General features: G+C 42.8%; 1 protein-coding gene across 2 annotated transcripts in view; it reads left to right on the top strand.

The window, feature by feature from the left end:
- Positions 1-22,264, top strand: part of ints9 (integrator complex subunit 9) — a 98,011-nt gene extending 75,747 nt beyond the window's left edge. For both annotated transcript variants that reach the window (XM_069930785.1, XM_069930786.1), the window contains exons 11-17: positions 3,088-3,148; positions 4,373-4,544; positions 9,813-9,937; positions 10,319-10,486; positions 13,588-13,686; positions 15,993-16,130; positions 19,377-22,264. In XM_069930785.1, coding sequence (XP_069786886.1) covers positions 3,088-3,148; positions 4,373-4,544; positions 9,813-9,937; positions 10,319-10,486; positions 13,588-13,686; positions 15,993-16,130; positions 19,377-19,553 — 940 coding nt within the window. In that variant the 3' untranslated portion in view covers positions 19,554-22,264. The remainder of the gene's footprint in view (positions 1-3,087; positions 3,149-4,372; positions 4,545-9,812; positions 9,938-10,318; positions 10,487-13,587; positions 13,687-15,992; positions 16,131-19,376) is intronic.

Consider the following 22,264-nt stretch of genomic DNA (forward strand, 5'->3'; position numbering starts at 1 on the left):
AATGGTATATAGAAATGAATAAATGTATTCCATTAGAAAAAATAACATATAATTTAAGAAATAATATTGAAATATTTGAACAAATATGGGAGCCATACATGAAACACAATAGAAAAAACCTACCGGGGACATCTACCACCTAAAATGACAGAAGGAGAAGGAAATGAAAAGAATTGACTCAGTGGAATTTCTTGTTTATTTTTATTGAGTGACAACATTGTTTGACGGGTTTAATGTATCTTAGATTCTGTACTTTAAATGAATGGGAGGGGAGGTAGGGAGGGTGGGATGGGAAGGGGGGGGAGAAAACGACACTGTATATATTTGAAAAGAAAAATGTATGTATCTTGATCAATGTGGTTTATAGTGTGAAAAATAAAAAATTTTAAAAAAACTTATTACTATTAACTTAACCTCACAACCCCCTTCTAATTCAAAGCACACGTGTATGTAATGTGCATTTAGTTCAGAAAGGTTCTTTGATTCGCAGTCCAATCTCACTTCTCACTCCTCCAAGTTTATCGGTATCAGGCAATTCTTAGACTGTGCACAGAATTTAACATTTATGAATTTCACCAGGCTTTAGTGCTTGAAAGGTAAATAGTTACCACTCAGGAAGGTTCTTGTCGGTTTTCAGAGAGAGATTTATTGCTCATTGGATGCACACTGATTCCTTCCGATCAGCCACTTCAGTGTCTTGCAGAAGAAACTTGCCCCATCTGGGTTTTCCACATGATTACTCTTTCTTTCAAATCACCACAGAGTTCCTTTTCTGTTTCTCTTATTTCAAGTGAAACATTACACAGCCAGCTATCTCCTCTTGTATGGACCACAAGGGCTTTGACCAGGCTGAACTAAGAGTTTTTCCACAAGGTTGGTTGTCGGCTTGTCATGTTCCAGTCCCAGCTGCTTCTGCTGAACTGTAGAACTGAATTCTCTCTCTCTCCGAGAAAAGCCTATTTGACTCTAGGCCATTTCAGATAAAAACCCGGGATGTAAAGCCGGAAAAAATCCGCCAAAACGCATAATGACCAACCTCTCTGAATGTGCAGCGGTGATCTCCAAGCCGCAAAATCCAACCTCTCTTCAAGAGGGATAATTTCCCCAGTGCAACCCTCCGCCAATCGTTCTGAATAGGCAGCTGCGCTAGGCGGCTGTTTGGGGGCGTGTTGATGATGATGTCAGCCCGCTACCCATCTCCCCACTCTCCCTCCGTCAGGGGCGGTGGGGACTGGTGGGGCAGAGGAGGCCATCAGGGGGAAGCCAGTACGGGCTGGGACAGCCACACTGGGCCGCTTTGTCCTTCGGAGTCGCTCTCTGCAGTTCAAAACGTGACAGAGCAATGGCAGTCTTCCTTACCCCTAATTCCCCCACTGGAACTATTCTGGATTGATGATGGGTGGCGCTATGGCACCAGTCGGCCCACCTCCACGAGGATCCAGAAGACACTACAAGGCGCCTAACCTTTGAATGGGACTCTGGAGCAGCCTTTTTGGGCTGCAGTCTGAATGGTAAGTTCAAAATTTCGGATCCGCCCTGTAGCCGGTCTCCAGGTGGAGGCCCGTTCTGAAATGGCCTTCTCTCTGCTTGCAAAACCACATGATCTTATTAGAACAGCAAACTGCATTCAGACAGTCTTCGGCAGCAGATCTAATCTTCCAAGTTCATTCATCTGTTTTTTTCCAAAACAATAACTCATTACTTCACAGCATGTCCAATTATCACCTACTTGTGAAGTCCTTACAGGCAATCTTCAAAGTTTTTGCAAAGGCACTCGGAGCCTGGACTGTCTGGCTTGAGCAGATCTCTGGAATTTTAAATGAGATCTGTGTTGTGGAGTAATCTTTTTTGTGACCTAACTAAAAAAAAAACCCACAATTTATCTCCTTTTAAAATATATCAATATACAATATAAAATATAACATATAACATAATCCATCACAAAGTCAAGAATTCATATTCAGAAGTTTGAAGAGATTTGGTACGCCACCAAAGGCTCTTGCAAATTTCTACAAGTGTACCGTGGAGAGCATATTTTGACTGTTTGCATCACTGTCTGGTTTGGAGATATAGGTACACGATCCTTTATCCGGAACCCTTGGGGGGCAGTGTGTTCCGAATTTCGGATTTTTCCAGATTTCGGAAAGCCCACCCGAATTGTGCTGCAGTATCCACCACCACCTCCTTCCAGTCGCCCGGCCCGCCTCCCCCAACCGCGATCCCTCAGCCGCTTCCCCCAAGTGCAGGTCCCTCGGCCGCCTCCCCCAAAAGCCAGTTCCCTCGGCCGCCTCCCCCAAACGCCGTTTCCCTTGGCCGCCTCCCCTGAACGCCGGTCCCTCAGCCACCTCCCCCGAGCACCGGTCCCTCGGCCGCCTCCCCCGAATGCCGGCCCCTCGGCCGCCTCCCCCGAATGCCAGTCCCTCGGCCGCCTCCCCCGACCGCCGGTCCCTCGGCCGCCGCCCCCGACCGCGGCCCCTTGGCTGCCCGGCATCGTCCCCCTTCCCCCGACTGCTGTTCCCCACTTGCTGGATTTTGGAGCTTTCCGGATTTTAGATGTCCGGATAAAGGATCGTGTACCTGTACTAATGAACAGGATAGGAAAAAACTACGGAGAGTTGTGAACTCAGCCAGCACCATCATGGTCATCAGCCTTCACTCTATTGAGGACATCTACAAGAAATGGTGTCTTAAGAAAGCAGCCTGTATCTTTAAGGACTCTCCTCAGCCAGGCCATGCCTTCTTCACACTGCTACCACTGGAAAGGAGGTACAGGAACCTAAAATGAACACCCAGCAGCACAAGGACATCTTCTTCCCCTCTGCCATCAGATTTCTGAATGGACAATGAACCACAGACTCTAGCTCACTTTCTCTTGCACTAATTTATTTTGAATGCTATTTATAGCAATATTTATACTGCCGCAGAAGTGAATTTCGAGACATGTTCATGATTATAAATTCTGATTCTGAGTTCCAGTAATGTAACTCCTTCTTTTGTGTATACTTGCTAATGTCTCAGTGTAGTATTTTATTTACGGCAGACTTTAAACTTTTATTTGTTTCACTTTTTTCCCCTCTCCCACTTAAGGCTTTGTCACAACAAGCAGTCAAAGGTCTATCTGCCAGAGCCTCCATTTCCACATGCAGAGGTAAGGCCCAACCTGATCTTAGCCCATTGTATTACTTCTAATAAAAATTATGTCGTTGTGGACACCTCATTAATTGAGGGATAAAAGATGTTAATTCTGAAATTAGTTTTCTGAAGTGAGGCAGTTGTTAAAATGACCTTGTATTTAGAATGAGCTTATATTGAAATGCAATGGTTTGAGCCTCCAGAGCTAATGTTTTTGACATGATTTGTACTAGGGTATGACGACCTCTCCTTCCAGTCCAATGCCCTGCCCCCTACGCTGTCTGCCTCTCATCCCAGTCTTAACTAATTCGTTAGTGCAGTGGTGTATCTAAGATATGGCATGGGCCCTGGGTGCCACTTGAAGGGGGTGCCACTGAGCAGTTTCTATTAAAGTTAGATTCTCCTGGTCCCAGGTTTTTTTTTGGTGGGGGGGTGGGGAGAGAAGAAGAAGAGGCGTGTGCCATCACATCATGGTACCACTGCTCGCCCCGCAAAATGGCAGCTGTGGGGTCGGGTACCAGGCCCAAGAGGCAATGGAGCCATGGTGGAGGAGCGCAATTTCAGTGCTTGCCATTAGTGCTATTTTCCGTAGATACACCCCTACGTTATTGGCATATGTAAGAAAATCAAACTTTGTATTTTTATCGCACCTTGCACAATTTTAAGTCCCCAAAATAGGCAAATCAATAACTTTGAGATGCTTCCAACTTGTTGGAAATGGGGTAGCAATTTTACGAACCAAAAGCTTCCATAATCTTTCTTAAATAGCAATAATTGAGGAAAAACTATCTTCCTGTTCCTTAGAGAAGAGGATTTAGTTTAATGTCTCATAAAACATGGCACAAGAACAGGTCCTTCGGCACACACGTCTTTGCTGAACATGATGTCCAAATCAAACTAAATCTCTTTTGCTTACACCTGAAGGATTTTCCTCCTTTTTCACCTCCAGTCTCATGACCATCTTCAGTGGTGCAGTCGTCTCTCATTATTACAGTCTCAGTACTGCGCCAGAAAGTTACCTGAGATTCTTGTGTTGTGTGACTACAATTCCCTGTGAGGGGAGGAATTCCCAAACGGTTGCCCAGTATTATCTATCAGTATTTGAGAGCAATTTGTGTGCCCGCTTATTTACGATGAGAATTAATGCACTGAAAACAGACAGCAGGATGCTACTTGTTGGTTGTAACCATTTTGTTTCCCCCCCCAAACCCCTCCCTCTCCTTTCTGGTCTTATTTACAGCTGATTCAGACCAATAAATTGAAGCATTACCCCAGCATCCACGGGGAGTTCAGCAATGACTTCAAGCAGCCCTGCGTGGTGTTCACGGGCCACCCTTCCCTGCGATTTGGAGATGTTGTCCACTTTCTGGAGCTGTGGGGTAAATCTAGCCTCAACACCATCATTTTCACAGGTGACTCAGCCCCAAGTGTGGTTCATAAAGTTGTGTTGGAAATCGATAGGGCATCCCATTCACACTTCTACTTCGTATGTTCTTATCAAGGAAAACAAAGAAATAGGATTAGGAAAGTGGTATTGAGATACAAGACTATCCTGTCCAGATGGTGGGTAAGTTGATGGAAAGTGTTCTGAGGGATGGTATTTACAAATATTTGGAGGTACAGGGATTGATAGGGAGTAATCAGCATGGTTTTGTCAGGGGTAGATCATGCTTGACAAACCTGATTGAGTTTTTCAAGGGGGTTACAAAAAAGGTTGATGAAGGGAAAGCTGTGGATGTTGTCTATTTGGACTTTAGTAAAGCTTTTGACAAAGTTCCCCACAGGAGGTTAGGAAAAAAAGTGGAGGCATTAGGTATAAATAAGGAGGTAGTGAAATGGATTCAACAATGGTTGGATGGGAGGTGTCAGAGAGTAGTGGTAGAAAATTGTTTGTCAAATTGGAGGCCGGTGACTAGTGGAGTTCCTCGGGGATTGGTCCTGGGTCCACTATTGTTTGTTATTTATATTAACGATCTGAAAGTAGGGGTGGAGAATTGGATAAGCAAGTTTGCGGATGATACAAAGATTGGTGGTGTTGTGGACAGTGAGGAAGATTACCGTAGATTAAAAGGTGATTTAGGAAGGCTGGAAGTGTGGGCTGAGAAATGGCTGATGGAATTTAATACAGATAAGTGTGAGGTGTTACATTTTGGAAAGGCAAATCTAAATAGGTCATATGCATTAAATGGTAGGCTATTGAGATGTGCAGAGCAACAAAGGGATTTAGGAGTTGTGGTAAATAGTACCCTCAAGGCTGATACTCAGGTAGATGGTGTGGTGAAGAAAGCATTTGGAATGTTGGCCTTCATAAATCGGAGTATTGAGTTCAAGAGTAGGGAGGTTATGATGAAATTGTACAAGGCATTGGTGAGGCCAAATTTGGAGTACTATGTACAGTTTTGGTCACCAAATTATAGGAAAGATATAAACAAAATAGAGAGAGTGCAGGGAAGGTTCACGAGAATGTTGACAGGATTACAAGGTTTGAGTTACAGGGAAAGGTTGTGCAGACTAGGGATTTTTTCTCTGGAGCGTAGAAGATTGAGGGGGGACTTGATAGAGGTGTTTAAGATTTTAAAAGGGACAGACAGAGTAAATGTGGATAGGCTTTTTCAATTAAGAGTGGGGGAGATTCAAACTAGAGGGCATGGTTTAAGATGGAAGGGGGACAATTATAAGGGGAACATGAGGGGAAATTTCTTTACGTAAAGGGTGGTGGGGATGTGGAATGAGCTTCCGACAGACATAGTTGAGGCGGGATCATTGGTTACATTTAAGGAAAGACTGGATCGTTACATGGAGAGGAGAGGACTGGAGGGGTATGGACCGGGTGCTGGTCAGTGGGACTAGGAGGGTGGGAATTTGTTACGGCATGGACTAGTAGGGCCAAACTGGCCTGTTCTGTCCTGTAAGTGGTTATATGGTTATATGAATCACAGCTTGGGAGGGGAAATGCTCTGCTAAAGGCAATACAACAGCCACAAGATGTGAATGCAGCTCAGGCTGTTGCGCAAGCCAACCTCTTCCCTTCCGTCGACCCTGCCTATACATCCTGTTGCTCTCGGGAAAGCACCAACATAGTAAATGATGCATTCTACCCTGGTCACACTTGCTTCTCCGCCCTTCCATTGGAGAGAAGATAAACGAGCTTGAAAACATGAACCCCCAAATTCAAGTATGCTTTCCTGCTGCTATCAGACACTTAAATGGACCTCAAACTGGTTTTTTTAACTCTACTTTTCTCTTTCCTCTTCGCTTTGTCTTTGTAATACTATATACCCGCACTCTTTGACTTAGCATAATAACCCACCCTGCATTTTTCTTTCTTCATTTCACTGCTTGCTGTTTTTAAAGAATGGGTTGACTTCTCTGGGTAGCACTGTATCTCAGTGCACATGACAGTAGAATAATTCAACTAAATATACATGATCTTTTCAAATGGCAGAGGCTGTGCAAGGGGCAGAATGGTCCATTGATTATCAATCTTGGGCCTGTCAAAGTTCCTGTGTAGATTAGTCTTCTGATTTTTTCACCGGTAACACCAGCAATCATTGCTCAGTGCCCATCGCCCTTGAGCTGAGGGAACTTTGGAGTGCAACTCAGTGTCAGTAACTGCACAATTGTCACCCATTGTTCAGTGGGTCTTTGGGCACCACAGCACAGTGTTGGAGACAGACTAGGGGTCAGATCTGGAACTTCTCACCTATTCCTTAGACTTATCGTTTTGTCCAATGTCAACCGTAAGCTGCACTCAGCTTGGAGGCTGGTTCCACTTCCCACATAGCTCTTTGGTTACACCAGCTATGGCGGGGAAACAAGCTGAGGTATTTGAATACATTCAACGATCTTTATTAAAAACATTGGAGAAAACAAAAACTGGATGTCAGAATCTTGAGCCAACAGCAAGATGTTTAATATATAGTATTAATCGGGAACTACAGATTCATAATTCCCTTTAAGTGGCATGACAGATAGGTAGAGTTGTAAAGAGAACTTCATAAATCAAAGTACTGAGCATAGGTAGACCTCAACTTACAATGAGGTCCAGTTCTGGGACTTGTATCATAAGTCAAAATTATCAATATCAATACTGCACTCTACGTTTTTTTTTAAATTATATAAAGACTGAAAACCTTTATTCAAAAGCCATTTACACTGGAAAAAAACATTACTGCAATGTACACAGCTGAAAACACACTGGGCTTGAAGAATGTTTGAAGCATCTGGGGTGTCGAGAGTTTGGATGGGCAGGAGGCAGGGCCGTCAGGAGTTCAGATGGGAGGGGAGTCGGGGCATTTGGAGCTCAGATGGGCAGGAGGCCGGGGCATCAGGAGTTTCGGATGCACGGGCGGTCGGGAGCTTGGCTGCGCGGGCGGCCAGGACATTGCAAATGTGGATAAACATCAGAGCTCGAAATCGAAAGTACGGATTGTTGATATATTTTTTGACTTGCAGTTTGTTCACAGTGGATTGATATCACTTATTTATAATGATTTATTGGATTTAAGATCAGCCTCAATGGCTGGGATCGGGAGCGTGATCTCAATATAACATTCTCAGATGAGAATCAGTTTTCCACTCGTAGTTTGATCAATGATTCTTCATTTTGTGCAAGGCATTGTTTATTACAATTTAAGGTGATACATAGATTACACATGTCCAAACTTAAATGATCTCATTTTTATGCAGAGTTGACCCACTATGTGAAAAGTGTAAAGTTTTTGAAGCCTCATTGATTTATGTTTTGGGAGTTTCCCAAATTAGGAAGCTAAGATTAAAATAGACCCAGGCCTTTTAATTGCCTTGATTGGTTTTTCTTGTGAACTGGAAATACTTTTGTCAGCATCTCGAGAACATTTTAGCCTTTATCACGTTGATAGCCAGACGAGCAGTTTTAATGAAATGGAAAGGTGACACTCACCAACTCATGCACAGTGGCTACATGACGTAATGACATATCTAAGTTTGGAAAAAATGAGATACAAGGTTAAGATAGAAAGTTTCCGTTTGAAAGGATATTGGGCCCATTTAGAGAAAACTATCATAATTGGTAGTTTTAGGTCATTTGGATGCTCCAGCGATGCTCTGTCTGTCCTCTGAGGGTTGCTACTTGATAAATTTTCAGGGTTTTTGAAACCTTGAGTAGAGGGAGGGGTTAGATTAGTATTAGTCTTTTTTTCTATTTTTCTTTTTTTTTAGTTAAGTTGATCATTAATGGATTAATTATTTGTCCTAGATCATAACAATTACTTCAATATTATACCAAGGTACGATGAGTGTTGGTAAAATGTAACTTAAGTGGTTTATATTCATAATTATTTTAACAAATAATGTCAAATTAACCATTATGGATGAAATTTGTTGTAGTGTCCATTTATATCTATGATATGAATATGTTATGACATTCTTTTTTTAGTAGAACATGTATATAGGATTATTATGTTACACTTCATAAAAATATTTTAAAAAGCAAGTTCAGATTCTGACCACTGTGACTTTGAAATATCGTAAGTCAGGGTCTATCTGGATAGAAGTTGAGATGTTCTGATGAAGTCGAATAAGACATTAATGAGGCCAAATTTGGATTATTATTGTGCACTTTTGGTCACCTAACTACAGGAAAGGTATTCAGAAGGTTGAGGGAGTGCAGAGAAGGTTTCCAAGGATGTTGCTGGAACTTGAAGAACTGAGCTATTGGGAAAGATTAAACAAGTTAGAACTTTATTATCTGGCGTGTAGAAGAATGAAGGGAGATTTGATAGAGGTATACGTAATTATGAGGGGTATCGATAGAGTAAATAAATGCAAGCAGGCTTTTTCCACTGAGAGTAGGTGAGACAAGAACTAGAGGACATGGATTAAAGGGAAATGTTTAAAGGGAATATTAGGGGGAAATTCACACAAAATGGTGAGAATGTGGAACAAGCTGCCAGCTGAACTGATGAATGCAGGCTCCGTTTTTGACATTTAAGAAAAATTTGGACAGGTACATGAATGGGAAGGATATGGAGGGCTCTGGTCCAGGTGCAAGGCATGGGACAAAGCAGGATAATATTTCAAACACAATCGCACTGCTGAGTGCAGGAAGTTGGTCGGATGGACGTGATCTGGCTTTTAGGTGTCGGTCAGGAGGTCAGATTCCCTTCAAGAACCTTGGTGAACTGGTAAAATGACCATTGAGTATTTCCATTATGGAAACTGGCTTTCTATGCTTTAATATTTCCATATTTAACCAAATTGATTTTCCGCAGCTGCTGAGATGTGATGTGCTTTAAGTCAAAAAAAGTAAACAATCTGCTGATGGAAATCAACAAGTCGAGCAGCATCAGTGGGAGGAAAAGAATGGTCGACGTTTCAGGTCGGAACCCTTCATCAAGGCCCTGATGTTGCTTGACCTTCTGAGTTTCTCCAGCAGATTATTTTCTGCTCTAGATTCCAGCAACCACAGTCCCTTGTACCTCAAGATATATTATGAGCTTGGTTATTGGGATCATTAGTTTAGGTTTAAGTCTCTGGATGAGTTACCCATTCTGCTACTAGACCAGAATGGTTCGACACACAGATTCCATCAGCAGGTTAATAAATGACTCAATTTTCCAGTGATGATAACTTTCATTTTATACAAATAAGGAAACGATCCGTATGCCATCACGTCCTGATGTACTAGATTTTTATTCTAGAACCAGATTTCTCCTACTTGGATGCTTTGGCACCATACCAGCCGCTGTCTATGAAATGTGTCTACTGTCCAATTGACACACGATTGAACTTCATTCAAGTTTCGAAATTATTGAAAGAGGTGCAGGTAAGGTGGGAAAATTGGGTGAGTGGATGTAATGGTGTTTGGCTTTTAAGAGTGGAATGAGGAGTGGACAGTAAACCTCAGAAACACGATTTTGAATTATTGGAGATTTTTTAATAAACTCATACCATTGCGTCAGCCATCAGGTTTGATGTGGGACACAAAGTTCACGATTTTGATTTCAAGATGTTGAAATGTGACTTAATGAATTGTTTGATATCTAACTACGGGGGGCATAATCTCTCTCCTGTCTTCCTCTGGTTAAAATATGGAAATGATCTAGACAGTGTTTCTTGTCCTCTAAGTAAATGGCAGGATATGTATGTGATAGAGAGCATAGTTGCTCATTTCTCCTTTCCTTATTCCCGTGTTTTATTTTTCCAGCCATTGCATGTTGTGTGTCCAGAGCAGTACACTCAAGCTCCTCCAGCCCAATCCCATCGTACTGACCTGATGATTGACTGCCAACCCTCACCAATGGCCTATCGGAGGGCAGAAGTACTGACCCTCCCATTCAAACGGCGCTATGAGAAGATTGAGCTCATGCCTGATGTAAGTGTTGAGATAACTAAACTTTTCTTACCTCCTTTTTAACTTCATTGTCGATCTTTCCATCTCCAAAAGCCTCAAAGAAATTGGTTTGAGGATAGGAATTGATCATGACTGTTTTGAATGGTAGAAAGAGGTGGGAGAAATTAATTTGAACCCCATTTTAAAACTGAGGGCTGTGTGCTGAAGGATAGTTAAAGAAATGAACTTTGACAGAGCTAAACTCCAACGATCTGCTCTTCAGAAATTCTGATGGTTTGTTATCAGATGCTAAAGGAATGAGGCAAATGAACAAGCCCAAAGAGATGCACTTTAAAAATTACCATTGATTACCTCTGGTCTCCCCAAGTAATACTTGCCAAGTTCCCCTCCTCACCCACTGACCATCTACTCAATGAATCCCAAATCCTGTGCGCCTTTCAAAATAGCCTAGTTCCATTGCATGCACTCCTTTGAATGTTTCCCATGCTCTTAAAACTTACTCGAGCCTTTTAGTCATGCCCCCTATATACTTGAGTTTCACTGGAAACTGCATAACTGTGTAATGTCACACAGCATTCATAAAATAAGATCTGAAAATTTGCTGGTCTGACCATGCTGGATTAAAGACGTTTTACTATTCCTGCATGTGATGAAAGATTCACAGTTGCCATGCAGCTCCAGAGACCCATATAACCATATAACCACTTACAGCACAGAACAGGCCAGTTCGGCCCTACTAGTCTATGCCGTAACAAATCCCCACCCTCCTAGTCCCACTGACCAGCACCCGGTCCATACCCCTCCAGTCCTCTCCTATCCATGTAATTATCCAGTCTTTCCTTAAATGTAACCAATAATCCCGCCTCGACCACATCTGCCGGAAGCTCATTCCACATCCCCACCACCCTCTGCGTAAAGAAATTTCCCCTCATGTTCCCCTTATAATTTTCCCCCTTCCATCTTAAATCATGCCCTCTAGTTTGAATCTCCCCCACTCTTAATTGAAAAAGCCTATCCACATTTACTCTGTCCCTTTTAAAATCTTAAACACCTCTATCAAGTCCCCCTCAATCTTCTACGCTCCAGAGAAAAAAGCCCCAGTCTGCACAACCTCTCCCTGTAACTCAAACCTTGTAATCCTGTCAACATTCTCGTGAACCTTCCCTGCACTCTCTCTATTTTGTTTATATCTTTCCTATAATTTGGTGACCAAAACTGTACACAGTACTCCAAATTTGGCCTCACCAATGCCTTGTACAATTTCATCATAACCTCCCTACTCTTGAATTCAATACCGATTTATGAAGGCCAACATTCCAAATGCCTTCTTCACCACACCATCTACCTGAGTATCAGCCTTGAGGGTACTATTTACCACAACTCCTAAATCCCTTTGTTGCTCTGCACATCTCAATAGCCTACCATTTAATGCATATGACCTATTTAGATTTGCCTTTCCAAAATGTAACACCTCACATTTATCTGTATTAAATTCCATCAGCCATTTCTCAGCCCACACCTCCAGCCTTCCTAAATCACCTTTTAATCTACGGTAATCTTCCTCACTGTCCACAACACCACCAATCTTTGTATCATCCGCAAACTTGCTTATCCAATTCTCCACCCCTACTTCCAGATCGTTAATATATATAACAAACAATAGTGGACCGAGGACCGATCCCTGAGGAACTCCACTAGTCACCGGCTTCCAATTGGACAAACAATTTTCTTCCACTACTCTCTGACACCTCCCATCCAACCATTGCTGAATCCATTTCACTACCTCCTTATTTATACCTAATGCCTCCACTTTTTTTCCTAACCTCCTGTGGGGAACTTTGTCAAAAGTTTTACTAAAGTCTAAATAGACAACATCCACAGCTTTCCCTTCATCAACCTTTTTTGTAACCCCCTTGAAAAACTCAATCAGGTTTGTCAAGCATGATCTACCCCTGACAAAACCATGTTGATTACTCCCTAGCAATCCCTGTACCTCCAAATATTTGTAAATATTTGTTCCTGACCTGGGGAGCCTGCGAATGGAATTTGCACATCTCTCCCCCTCCCACCCATGAATAGCACAGGATTGTCCTGGTGCTCTAGTTTTCTCCCACCTTTCAAATGTAAGCTAGTCAGCAAATTTGCACTTGTAAATTACTGCTAATTGTGGGTATAGTGGAAAAAAAAGTAAGGTATTGTGAATTGACATTGGCTGTAAGAGAAAATAGAAAATAATTTGCAAGAGTAATGGGAACTAAAGAGAGGGGAAATGAGACTAATGCTATTGATAGACATGCAGCCAACATGGACTCGATGGGTAGAATGGCTTCTTGCGTTAATAACTCCATTTCTGGCAAGTGGATGGTTTGGTGAATGGATGGCGCAACACTATTTCAACACCAGCGACCAGGGTTCGAATCTGTTGCTGTCTGTAAAGAGTTTGTATGTTTATCCCATTACCTCTGTGGATTTTCTACAGGTGCTCTTGTTTCCTCCCACCCTTCAAAACTTATGGGGTTGGTAGGTAATAGGGTGGCACAGGTATAATGAGTTGGAAGGGCCTCCTACCATGTTGTATCAATAAAATATGAACATTTTAAATTTAAAAATTTTAAAATGTAAATGTGGCCAAAGCCATCTTATTGTCATTGCAACCAGGCAGCTGTGAGTAGTCTCAAAAGACCAAGCAGTCATCAGTAATATCTCTGTAGAATAATTGCAAACTTGGTTTTCAGATGCAAAGTTATTTGCAGACATTTTAATCACTTTTTGTTTTTCAAGAGTTGTGCACACACACACAGGAACATTTTACACTGTTATGGCTGCTGTCCCTCAAGTAAAGCATTAAACTATGTGCCATCTTGGTGTGTGAAAGCTCCCGAGGGAGGGAGTTCACCAAAATGTCCAGAGTAACCTTAATCCCTCACTCATTGCCACCAATGGAGATGACCCAATTGTTTATCACTTTGCAAGTTTATGGTGGCTTGCTGCTGTGCCCAGGTTAGTTGCTGTGTATCCTGCATTGCAACATCAACTTCACAGCTCTGCACATTCTGTGGTCTTGAAAAATCCATTGTGTACGTAATCTATTCCACTCTTCTCATGTTGTCACTGTTTTTCAGCTTGCAGAATCTCTTGTCCCTTCTGAGATCAAACCTGGCATCTCCATGGCAACTGTTTCTGCAGTGATGCAGACCAAAGACAATAAGCATATACTCCGCGTAAGTCATGGAAAGAGAATGAAGTTGTATTAACGCAGTCAGTCATCTTGAAGGGTTAGGTTGCTAATTCTCAATTCCACTTGATCTATCTAGGTAATCTGGAGCATAAGGCACATGCCATTGCTTTCTTTCCTTCTCTTTCTGTCTACCCTCAAACCCCTCCCCAGGATGGGAAAAGTCACTGGGTGGTTAACGGTGTATTTATTACATCTATGTGCATGTTTTTTTTCTTTTTCCTTTTTTTTTTCCTTTTTTTAATTATTTTTAAGAGCATCTATGTGCATGTTCAATAGTTGGCTCACCATAGTTTTTAAACTGAATGAAGAAATAGGGTTATTGATGAGGAAATGAAGAAAAGTTAAATCAAAGTGTTATCTGCACTTCATAAGGATAAGTAAAAGCTCATGGGGTACAGTATGAAGAACAAAAGGTTGACTGAATGAACTTGTCAGTTTTTATTCAACATCACTAAGATTAATTATTCCCACTTGTGTCGCTGCTGACTGAGTGAGCTTCCTGTGAGCAAATTTCTTGTCCTATGTATCCTAACTCTACAAAGGAGACTTTGTTCATTTCATTCAAGGCAGGGGTGTCAAACTCAAATTCACGGAGGGCCAAAATTAGAAACTTGGACTAAGTCGAGGGCCGAACTAAATATTTATTGAAAATTTTCAACAACATCTGCATGTTTTCTCTTCTTTCAACATCTGTAATGTTAAACTTTTTCTTATTAAAATAAATGTTTAATAATAGTTTTGGATCAACTCTTTCCAGAAGCATTAACAAATGAGAAATAAAATATTCAATAAATAATATTTCTCTATAGAGGATTTGTCAAATGTTGCTAGTGTGCTGTCGAATAGTAAAATCTGAGGGCTATTGAGAATGTGGAAGAATAACATGATTCCTGAAACAATCCAATGGGTGACTGATTGTGGGCATGAACTCTAGCAGGGTTATTTGCCATGCCCTTTTTCCATTGGTACAGATATCCTTTGATTGACACACTTTTCATGCCTAATGAGCTTGTATCCAGGTGAAGGACCATTTTTAACCAGGAATATATTTATCACTGTGACATGAAACTATTGGAAGATCGTTTTATCCTGAGATTAAAGTTCATAATCCTTACTCAGGCCTGTGTGCGGGAGGGCGGGGTTTGCAGGCGATCGGGTTGGACAACGACAGTGCGGGGGCATCGGGTCTCGCTGCAGGGCGGCACCTCGGCGGATCAGTGGCCCCGTCACCGTGAGTCGCGGGTCGGCCTGCGGCAGGGAGGGGGAGTAGGCAACGGTCCTGGCGAGGTCAGGCCCGAGGCCTCCGGTTCCGGGCGCTGGGAAGCGGCCTTGGCTTCCCCTGACACCGGCCAGGCCCCAAAACCAAAGTCCACGGTGAGACCCTGCAACGTAAACAGAGGAGGTGGGGGCGATTAGCAGGCTGACGCCAATGCATTCTGGGATTTGTTGTATTACTGTGCGCTATACTGGCGCGGCGGCCAGCGGGCCACCTCTGATACATTTTTGAAATGATCTTGCGGGCCAAATATAATTATATCACGGGCCAAATTTGGCCCGCGGGCCAGAGTTTGACATGTGTGATTCAAGGGATCTGAGTTTTGTGCACTCCACCTGCATTTAATGGACCACCCCTAATTGCCCTTGAAGGTGGTGGAGAAGCTGCCTCCTGAACTGTAGAGCTGCGAGTATACCCACAATGCTGTTAGGACTCCACCTCAAAGCATGTTTATTGACAGAGTTTGACATGTGTGATTCAAGGGATCTGAGTTTTGTGCACTCCACCTGCATTTAATGGACCACCCCTAATTGCCCTTGAAGGTGGTGGAGAAGCTGCCTCCTGAACTGTAGAGCTGTTAGGACTCCACCTCAAAGCATGTTTATTGACAGAAGTTGCACAATCTCAATGCAAGTTCTTTCCGTGGGTCTCTCTTTTTCTATTCCTATGGCCTTCTTTCTCCATTTTCTGATTTTTAAAAATTGATTATCGAATCAATACCTTAAAAAAATCTAGATCCACCTTCTGTAATTATTGAAATGTCAAATGCCTGAGGCATTTCATCATGTGAGCCAGACTGAGAAGGGAACTTTAATTTTATAATTGCTGAAAAATCAAAGCAGCTGGACATCGGAAAAAATACCGTAATTTTATGATTGATTGCTTCATTTAAGTGATTGAATACTTTGTGTAAAATAGGTCAGATTGCAGCTTATTCATTAAGGAAGTAGGGTAATGTGGCTTGTTTTCTTGGTCTATTGCCTTATTACTGATTGTAATCTTTTCTCGAGCAGTCTCTACCAAAACCAGTGCAGCAGCCAACCGGCAAGAAAAGGAAGCGGATAAACGATGAAGTCCCTGAATTCAAACCTCTCAAACCACTGCTGTGTGGTTCAATCACCATTGAGCAATTTGTACAGAGCCTCGAGAAGGTAAACATTGATAGTGTTGTCTGAAGCAATTACTGCACATTGCCACTGTCCATTGCTGCACCGCGAGAAACTGTTCCTTCATCTGCCGAGGCCCTAACTTTGGATTTCCTACTTCAAAGCTCTATCAAATCTTGTGTTGTTGTTTAAAATCTTAATCTTCTATCAAGTGTTTTGATCATATGCCCAGTTTTTGAAACTTCACTATGTAAAGATGCTGAATAAATGCAAGTTTAAGTTTAAATTTATAATTTAGGAGTATGGTAAGCGTAGCGGTTAGCGCGATGCTATTACTTACTGCACCAGCTGTCTCTAAGGAGTTTAAGTTCACTCCCTGTTTGCGTGGGTTTTCTCCAGGTGCTTCGGATTCCTCCCACCCTTCAAAATCTTTGGGGTTTGTGAGTTGATTGGGGTATTTAGGTGGCACGGGTTCGTGTTGTATGTCTAAACAGTAACAGACTCTTCCAGCCCACAAGCCCATGTCCCCCAAATACACCAATTAACCTACAACCCCTGCATATTTTGAATGATGGGGAAGCCCCTGCAGACACTGGGAGAAAGTACAAACTCCTTACAGAAAGTGCTAGATTCAAACCTGGGTCACTAGCGCTGTAATTGCATTGTGCACAGTTGTTGTCATTAGAGGGATTAAATCTGCTGAGGTTAAGTGTTCAGTTAAGCTCGAACTTTACTAAAGCTGCATCTTTACCATGACCGTGACCTGCCAGATTAAAATTACTGACTTCTGCTGTGACTGAGGATTTATGTCACAGCTGAAGAGAGGTTTTCTCTGTCTCAGAAGGGGTTAAAAGCATTTCTTATCTCAACACAGATGGTTAATAATAAATTGAGTCTTGGGTTAACACTTCCCACAATGCTGCTTTACAGTACAGGTACACAATCCTTTATCCGGAACCCTTGGGGGACAGGGTGTTCCAAATTTTGAATTTTTCTCGATTTCAGAAAAGCGAGCTGTCCCAGATTTCATCCCACCCGAATTGTGCTGCCGTATCCACCCCCTTCTAGTCGCCCTGGCATGTCTCTCCCCCTTGCCCACCCAAGTCGCGCTGCCGTCTCTCCTCCCCCACCCCCCCGCCCAACCGAGTTGCGCTGCCGTCTCTCCCTGCCCAACCTAGTCACGCTGCTGTCTCTCCCCCGCCCAACCTAGTCACGCTCCTGTCTCCCTCCCTCCCGCACCAGGAAAAAAAAGTGCCCGTTTTTGGAGCTTTCCAGATAAAGGATTGTATACCTGTACTAAAATTCTTACGATATTTGTTCATTTTCAGTGCTTTATATGCTGTAGATGCCTTCATCAGGGGAATGCAGGGAAGCTTGGTTGGATGCAGAGATTGTAGAGATTAAGTGAAGGAATGCCGTGCATATCTCTCTCCCTCCACTTAGTGAATGGTAAACAGTGGGGAACTTAGGTCGACATGATAAATGGTAGGGCACAGAGGACGACACGGTAAACAGTAGGGTGCTGAGGACGACATGGTAAACGGTAGGATGACACGGTAAACGGTAGGGCACAGAGGACGACACGGTAAACGGTAGGATGACACGGTAAGCGGTAGGGTGCTGAGGTCGACACGGTAAATGGTAGGGCACAGAGGACGACACGGTAAACAGTAGGGCGCTGAGGATGACACGGTAAACGGTAGGATGACACGGTAAACGGTAGGGTGCTGAGGTCGACACGGTAAATGGTAGGGCACAGAGGACGACACGGTAATCAGTAGGGCGCTGAGGACGACACGGTAAACGGTAGGATGACACGGTAAACGGTAGGGTGCTGAAGTCGACACCGTAAATGGTAGGGTGCTGAAGAATGACACGGTAAGCGATAGGAATGGCACTAAGGACGACACGTAAACAGTAGGGTGCTAAGGAATTCAAAAGAACAGAGGGATCTGGGAATACAGATACACAAGTTTCTGAAAGTGACGCCACAGGGAGACAGGATTGTAAAGAAAGTTTTTGGCATATTGCCTTTCATAAATCAAAGTATTGAGTATAGGAGTTGAGATGTTATGGTAATGCTGTATAAGACTGGGCCACATTTGGAGTATTGTATGCAGTTTCGATCACCTAACAGCAGGAAAGATATCAATAAGATAGAAAAAGTGCAAAGATTTACTGGGATGTTGCTGGGACTCTAAGAACTGAGTTACAAGGAAAGATTAAACTGGTTCGGATAGTGGTTCGCAACCATTTTCCACTCACATCCCACTTTAAGTAATGCCGTTGGTGCTCCTTAATTAGTAAGGAATTGCTTAAGGTGGGATGTGAAGATTGAGAATCACTACAGAAGTATTTTGCTTGAGAAAAATGGTCATTGGCCTAGTTCCTTTGGAGTTATGAAACCGTGCACATAATGAGTCAATTAGGTACGATTAAAACAGTGGTTTTCAAACTTTTTCTTTCCACCCACATACCACCTTAAGCAATCCCTTACTAATCACAGAGCACCTATGGCATAGGGAATACTTATGTGAGAGGAAAGAAAAGGTTGAGAACCACTGCATTAGGACTTCATTCCTGGAGCATAGAAGAATAAGGGGAGATTTGATAGAAGTATACAAAATGATGAGCAGGTTTTTTGTCCACTGAGGTTAGGTTAAACAAGAACTAGGAGGACATGGGTAAAGGGTGAAATATTTAGAGGAAACATTTTGGAGAATTTCTTCACTCTGAGCTGTGAGTGTGTGGAATAAGCTGCCAGCTGAAAAGGTGAATGTAGACTCAATTTTGGCATTTAAGAAAAATTTGGATATATACATGTATGGGATATGGTCCAGGTGCAGGTCAATGGGACCAGGCAGAATAATAGTTTGGCACAGACTTGAAGTGCCTGTTTCTGTGCTGTCGTGTTCCATGGTTCTAATCTTTTTTTTTTTTAATTTTTTTTTTTTTTAATTTTTTATTTTTCACACCATAAATCACAATAGCCATGATATACACTTTTTCTTTTCCACACATTTACAGTGACTTTTCCATGGTTCTAATCTTTATGAGACATTTACTGGGATATTCAGGTGAATTTTTTTTTGGAAAACTATTGTTCGATCCTGAGGGAAGGAATTTTAATTGCAGGAGGGGAATCCCAACCATCGTATCCCTATTACTGTGACACCCTGCACAATGCAGTTTGATACTTCCCACCCTACGTGCATCTTTCATTTATAAATGGCGGTAGACGCAACTTGCACCAGGCCTCCATGCAGTAATTCTCCTCTCATTCTTCCACAGCATGGCATTACTGATGTCAAGGTGGAGGACATGCAAGAAGGACACATTATTCATCTTCAATCAGAAGACACATTGATTCAAATTGAAGAAGACTCGACGCATATTATTTGTGACAACAACGAGGCACTTCGCACCCAGCTTCGGGATTTAGTCCTCAAGTTTCTGCAGAAGTTATGAGTGAGGTCCTGTCCTTTCTCGGAGTGGCTTCTGGATTTGTGACCCACTGTACAACTAGTTGGTAGCATCTGATGTGTGCTGTTGGGAAAATGGGTTCCAGCCCCATCAGCCTGCTCTGCCTTTCAATCAGAGGACTTTTTCACTTTGTACCTGTCTTGGTACATTCTTCGTGTTTGACAAGAAAAATACTGTCAGTCTCCACTTTTATATTTTCTTGCCCCCACCCCACCCTCTTCTAGCTTCAACATGTTTTTGAGGGATGGGATTGCACTGATGTAGGGTTCTATTAACCTTGACTTCACCCCTGAATGACCTGGTGCTAATTTTAAAATCTTGTTCTTCACTCTTGTACTAATTTGTTTCTCTTTCCCTCCCCTCTCTTCCCCCCCCCCCCCCCCACCATCAAATCCTGCAGTTATATCAAACACCTCAACTAGATCACTTGTCTGTCACATGATAGACATTAGTGGACGAAAATCTCAAGTCCATCTTGAGAGATTTAAATCTTCATCGCTACAGGATATTATGTTGAACTTGCTCTCAAACAATGTTTAGAGCCTATGTAGCTGATTCTCTTAATACGTGAGATGAACAGCAGTTGTGACTCATCTGGTCTCTGAATCGAGGATTATGGACTCAGTTCCCACCATAAACCTGAACACAACTATCTCTGCTGCTTCTCTTGTGCAGTGGAATGCGTGCTGCTGATCTGGAGGTGTTGACTTTTGTTTGGAATGTTGAAATGTGATCCAATCCTCTCTCACAGGGAGCTGAAAACTGACCACAATTCATCCCTTGGCCATTCTCATGTGAACCAATAGCTGGGTGGTTGTTCTATTGCTTGTGTTTCCTTCCATATTACAACAGTGAACGAACTTCAAAAAGTAGTTTCCCAGAACAGTTCCAACTGCGTGGGGGATTATGGGTAGGGAAACCGGCCATTGCTCTGCCACGTTTCGAGCCGCAGAGAGCGGTCCCGAAGACCGAAGCGACCCAGTAAAGCGCCAGAGAGATCGGCGGGGCTGTCACAGCCTGCACTGAGGGCCACTCCTGCTGAGTGCCACTTCCCCGACGGGGTCACGGAAGGAGAGGGGTGAATGGGGAGATGGGTCTCAGCCCGCCCCTAACCAGCCACTTGCAGCGGCTGTACATTTATGTGAGGCGGCGGAGCACAGGGCTCCACTGATTGTCCTTCCCTGAGAGGGATTGCAGCCGGCGCCTTGGAGCTGGCTGGGGCGCATTCGAGAAGGTAAGTCCCAATGTAAGGGCGGAGAACATCCACCTTTACATTCGGGCTTTTTCTTTGCATGAAAGAGCCCTTATGTTTCAGTTGCATAAACACAGAGCAGAGCCAAAAACACATTTCCAGAAGCACTCAGCAAGTCGGGCCGAATAGAAAAACAAGTCAATGTTTCGGGTCTGAGGAAGGGTTGCAGACCCAAAACAATGAATGTTTCTCTTTCCCTGCTACTGCCCAGCCTACTGAGTTCGAACAAAGACCAGTGCAGCTCAGCAACAGGCCCTACAACCCTCCATGTGTCCAAAACTTAAAACTAATCCAACCATGATCCACATCCCTCCATTCCCTGCATGTTCTTGAGTGTATCCAGCTTTGTCTTTGTTTCAAATTTCCAGTGTCTGCAGTTTTTTTTCAACCCTGCGGCCGAGACTTTCTTTTCTATCATTGTGAGTTGATTGATTACCAGATCGCAAAGGGCAGAAGACAGTGCTCTTGTTTTCTGTCACCATATCAGAGCTGCCCCACATTCCGATCTCTTTTTGAGTGAAATGTTACGAGAATTTGTTTTCATTAGTCATGGCAAATACCAGGATTTTCTCACCCTCTCAGTGACTTAAAAAACAATTTTTCTCTCCATCCCAATTCTAACAAAGGGTTTTCAACCTGAGACATGACCTGCTTTTTCGCCGGATGCTGCCTGACATGCTCAGTGTCCCGTTATTTTTTTTGTGTTTTTAAAATTTTTATAAATGTAATGTTTGGATCAACCTATAGTTGTGTACAAAGTTTTATTGTTAAAGATCCAGTATCAAATCTTTCTTCTTTGGCTTGGCTTTGCGGACGAAGATTTATGGAGGGGTATTCTGTAAAGTGACTTGAAAAGCTACTTATTTATTCACGGGGATATTGCTCATGGGAGTGTCAGTTCATCACACTGCAGCAAATATACATCCTACCCCTCCCTAGCACTAGCATGGTGTGCGGCGGAGTGGGGGAAGGAGAGAATTTGGAATTGTGAGAGATCAAAGTAGATTATTGACTTGAGGAAAAGACACTGATATCTTCAGTTATTTCTTTTTCCATTATTGACTGCCTAAAGAAATCCCGTGTTTTAATCGACTTAATTGAGGCTAGAATTAATTATTTTCCTTCTCTGCCATTATATTTCTGCAATCGTTAGTTTGTATGGAAAGAATTGTACTTTGCCTTGCTCATGACCCCAAATCCCCACATTAACTAGTGAAACTTTAGTTTTCATTTGCTGTCAAGAATCATCCTGTTACCTCCTTGTATCAAACTCTTGTCACCATTTACACTCAAACGATTGATGATCACCAACAGATCACCAAGATTCAGCCTTTGCCTGTGGCATTTTAGTTGTGAGATCTTGCAGGGAATATGTTAAATGTCATTGTCTCAGATTTCCAACATTTATGGAACATTCTTCATTAAAGATACAAAGTTGTCTCAA

The sequence above is a fragment of the Narcine bancroftii genome, chromosome 4 (assembly GCF_036971445.1).
Source record: "Narcine bancroftii isolate sNarBan1 chromosome 4, sNarBan1.hap1, whole genome shotgun sequence".
In the NCBI taxonomy this organism is placed as follows: Eukaryota; Metazoa; Chordata; class Chondrichthyes; order Torpediniformes; family Narcinidae; genus Narcine; species Narcine bancroftii.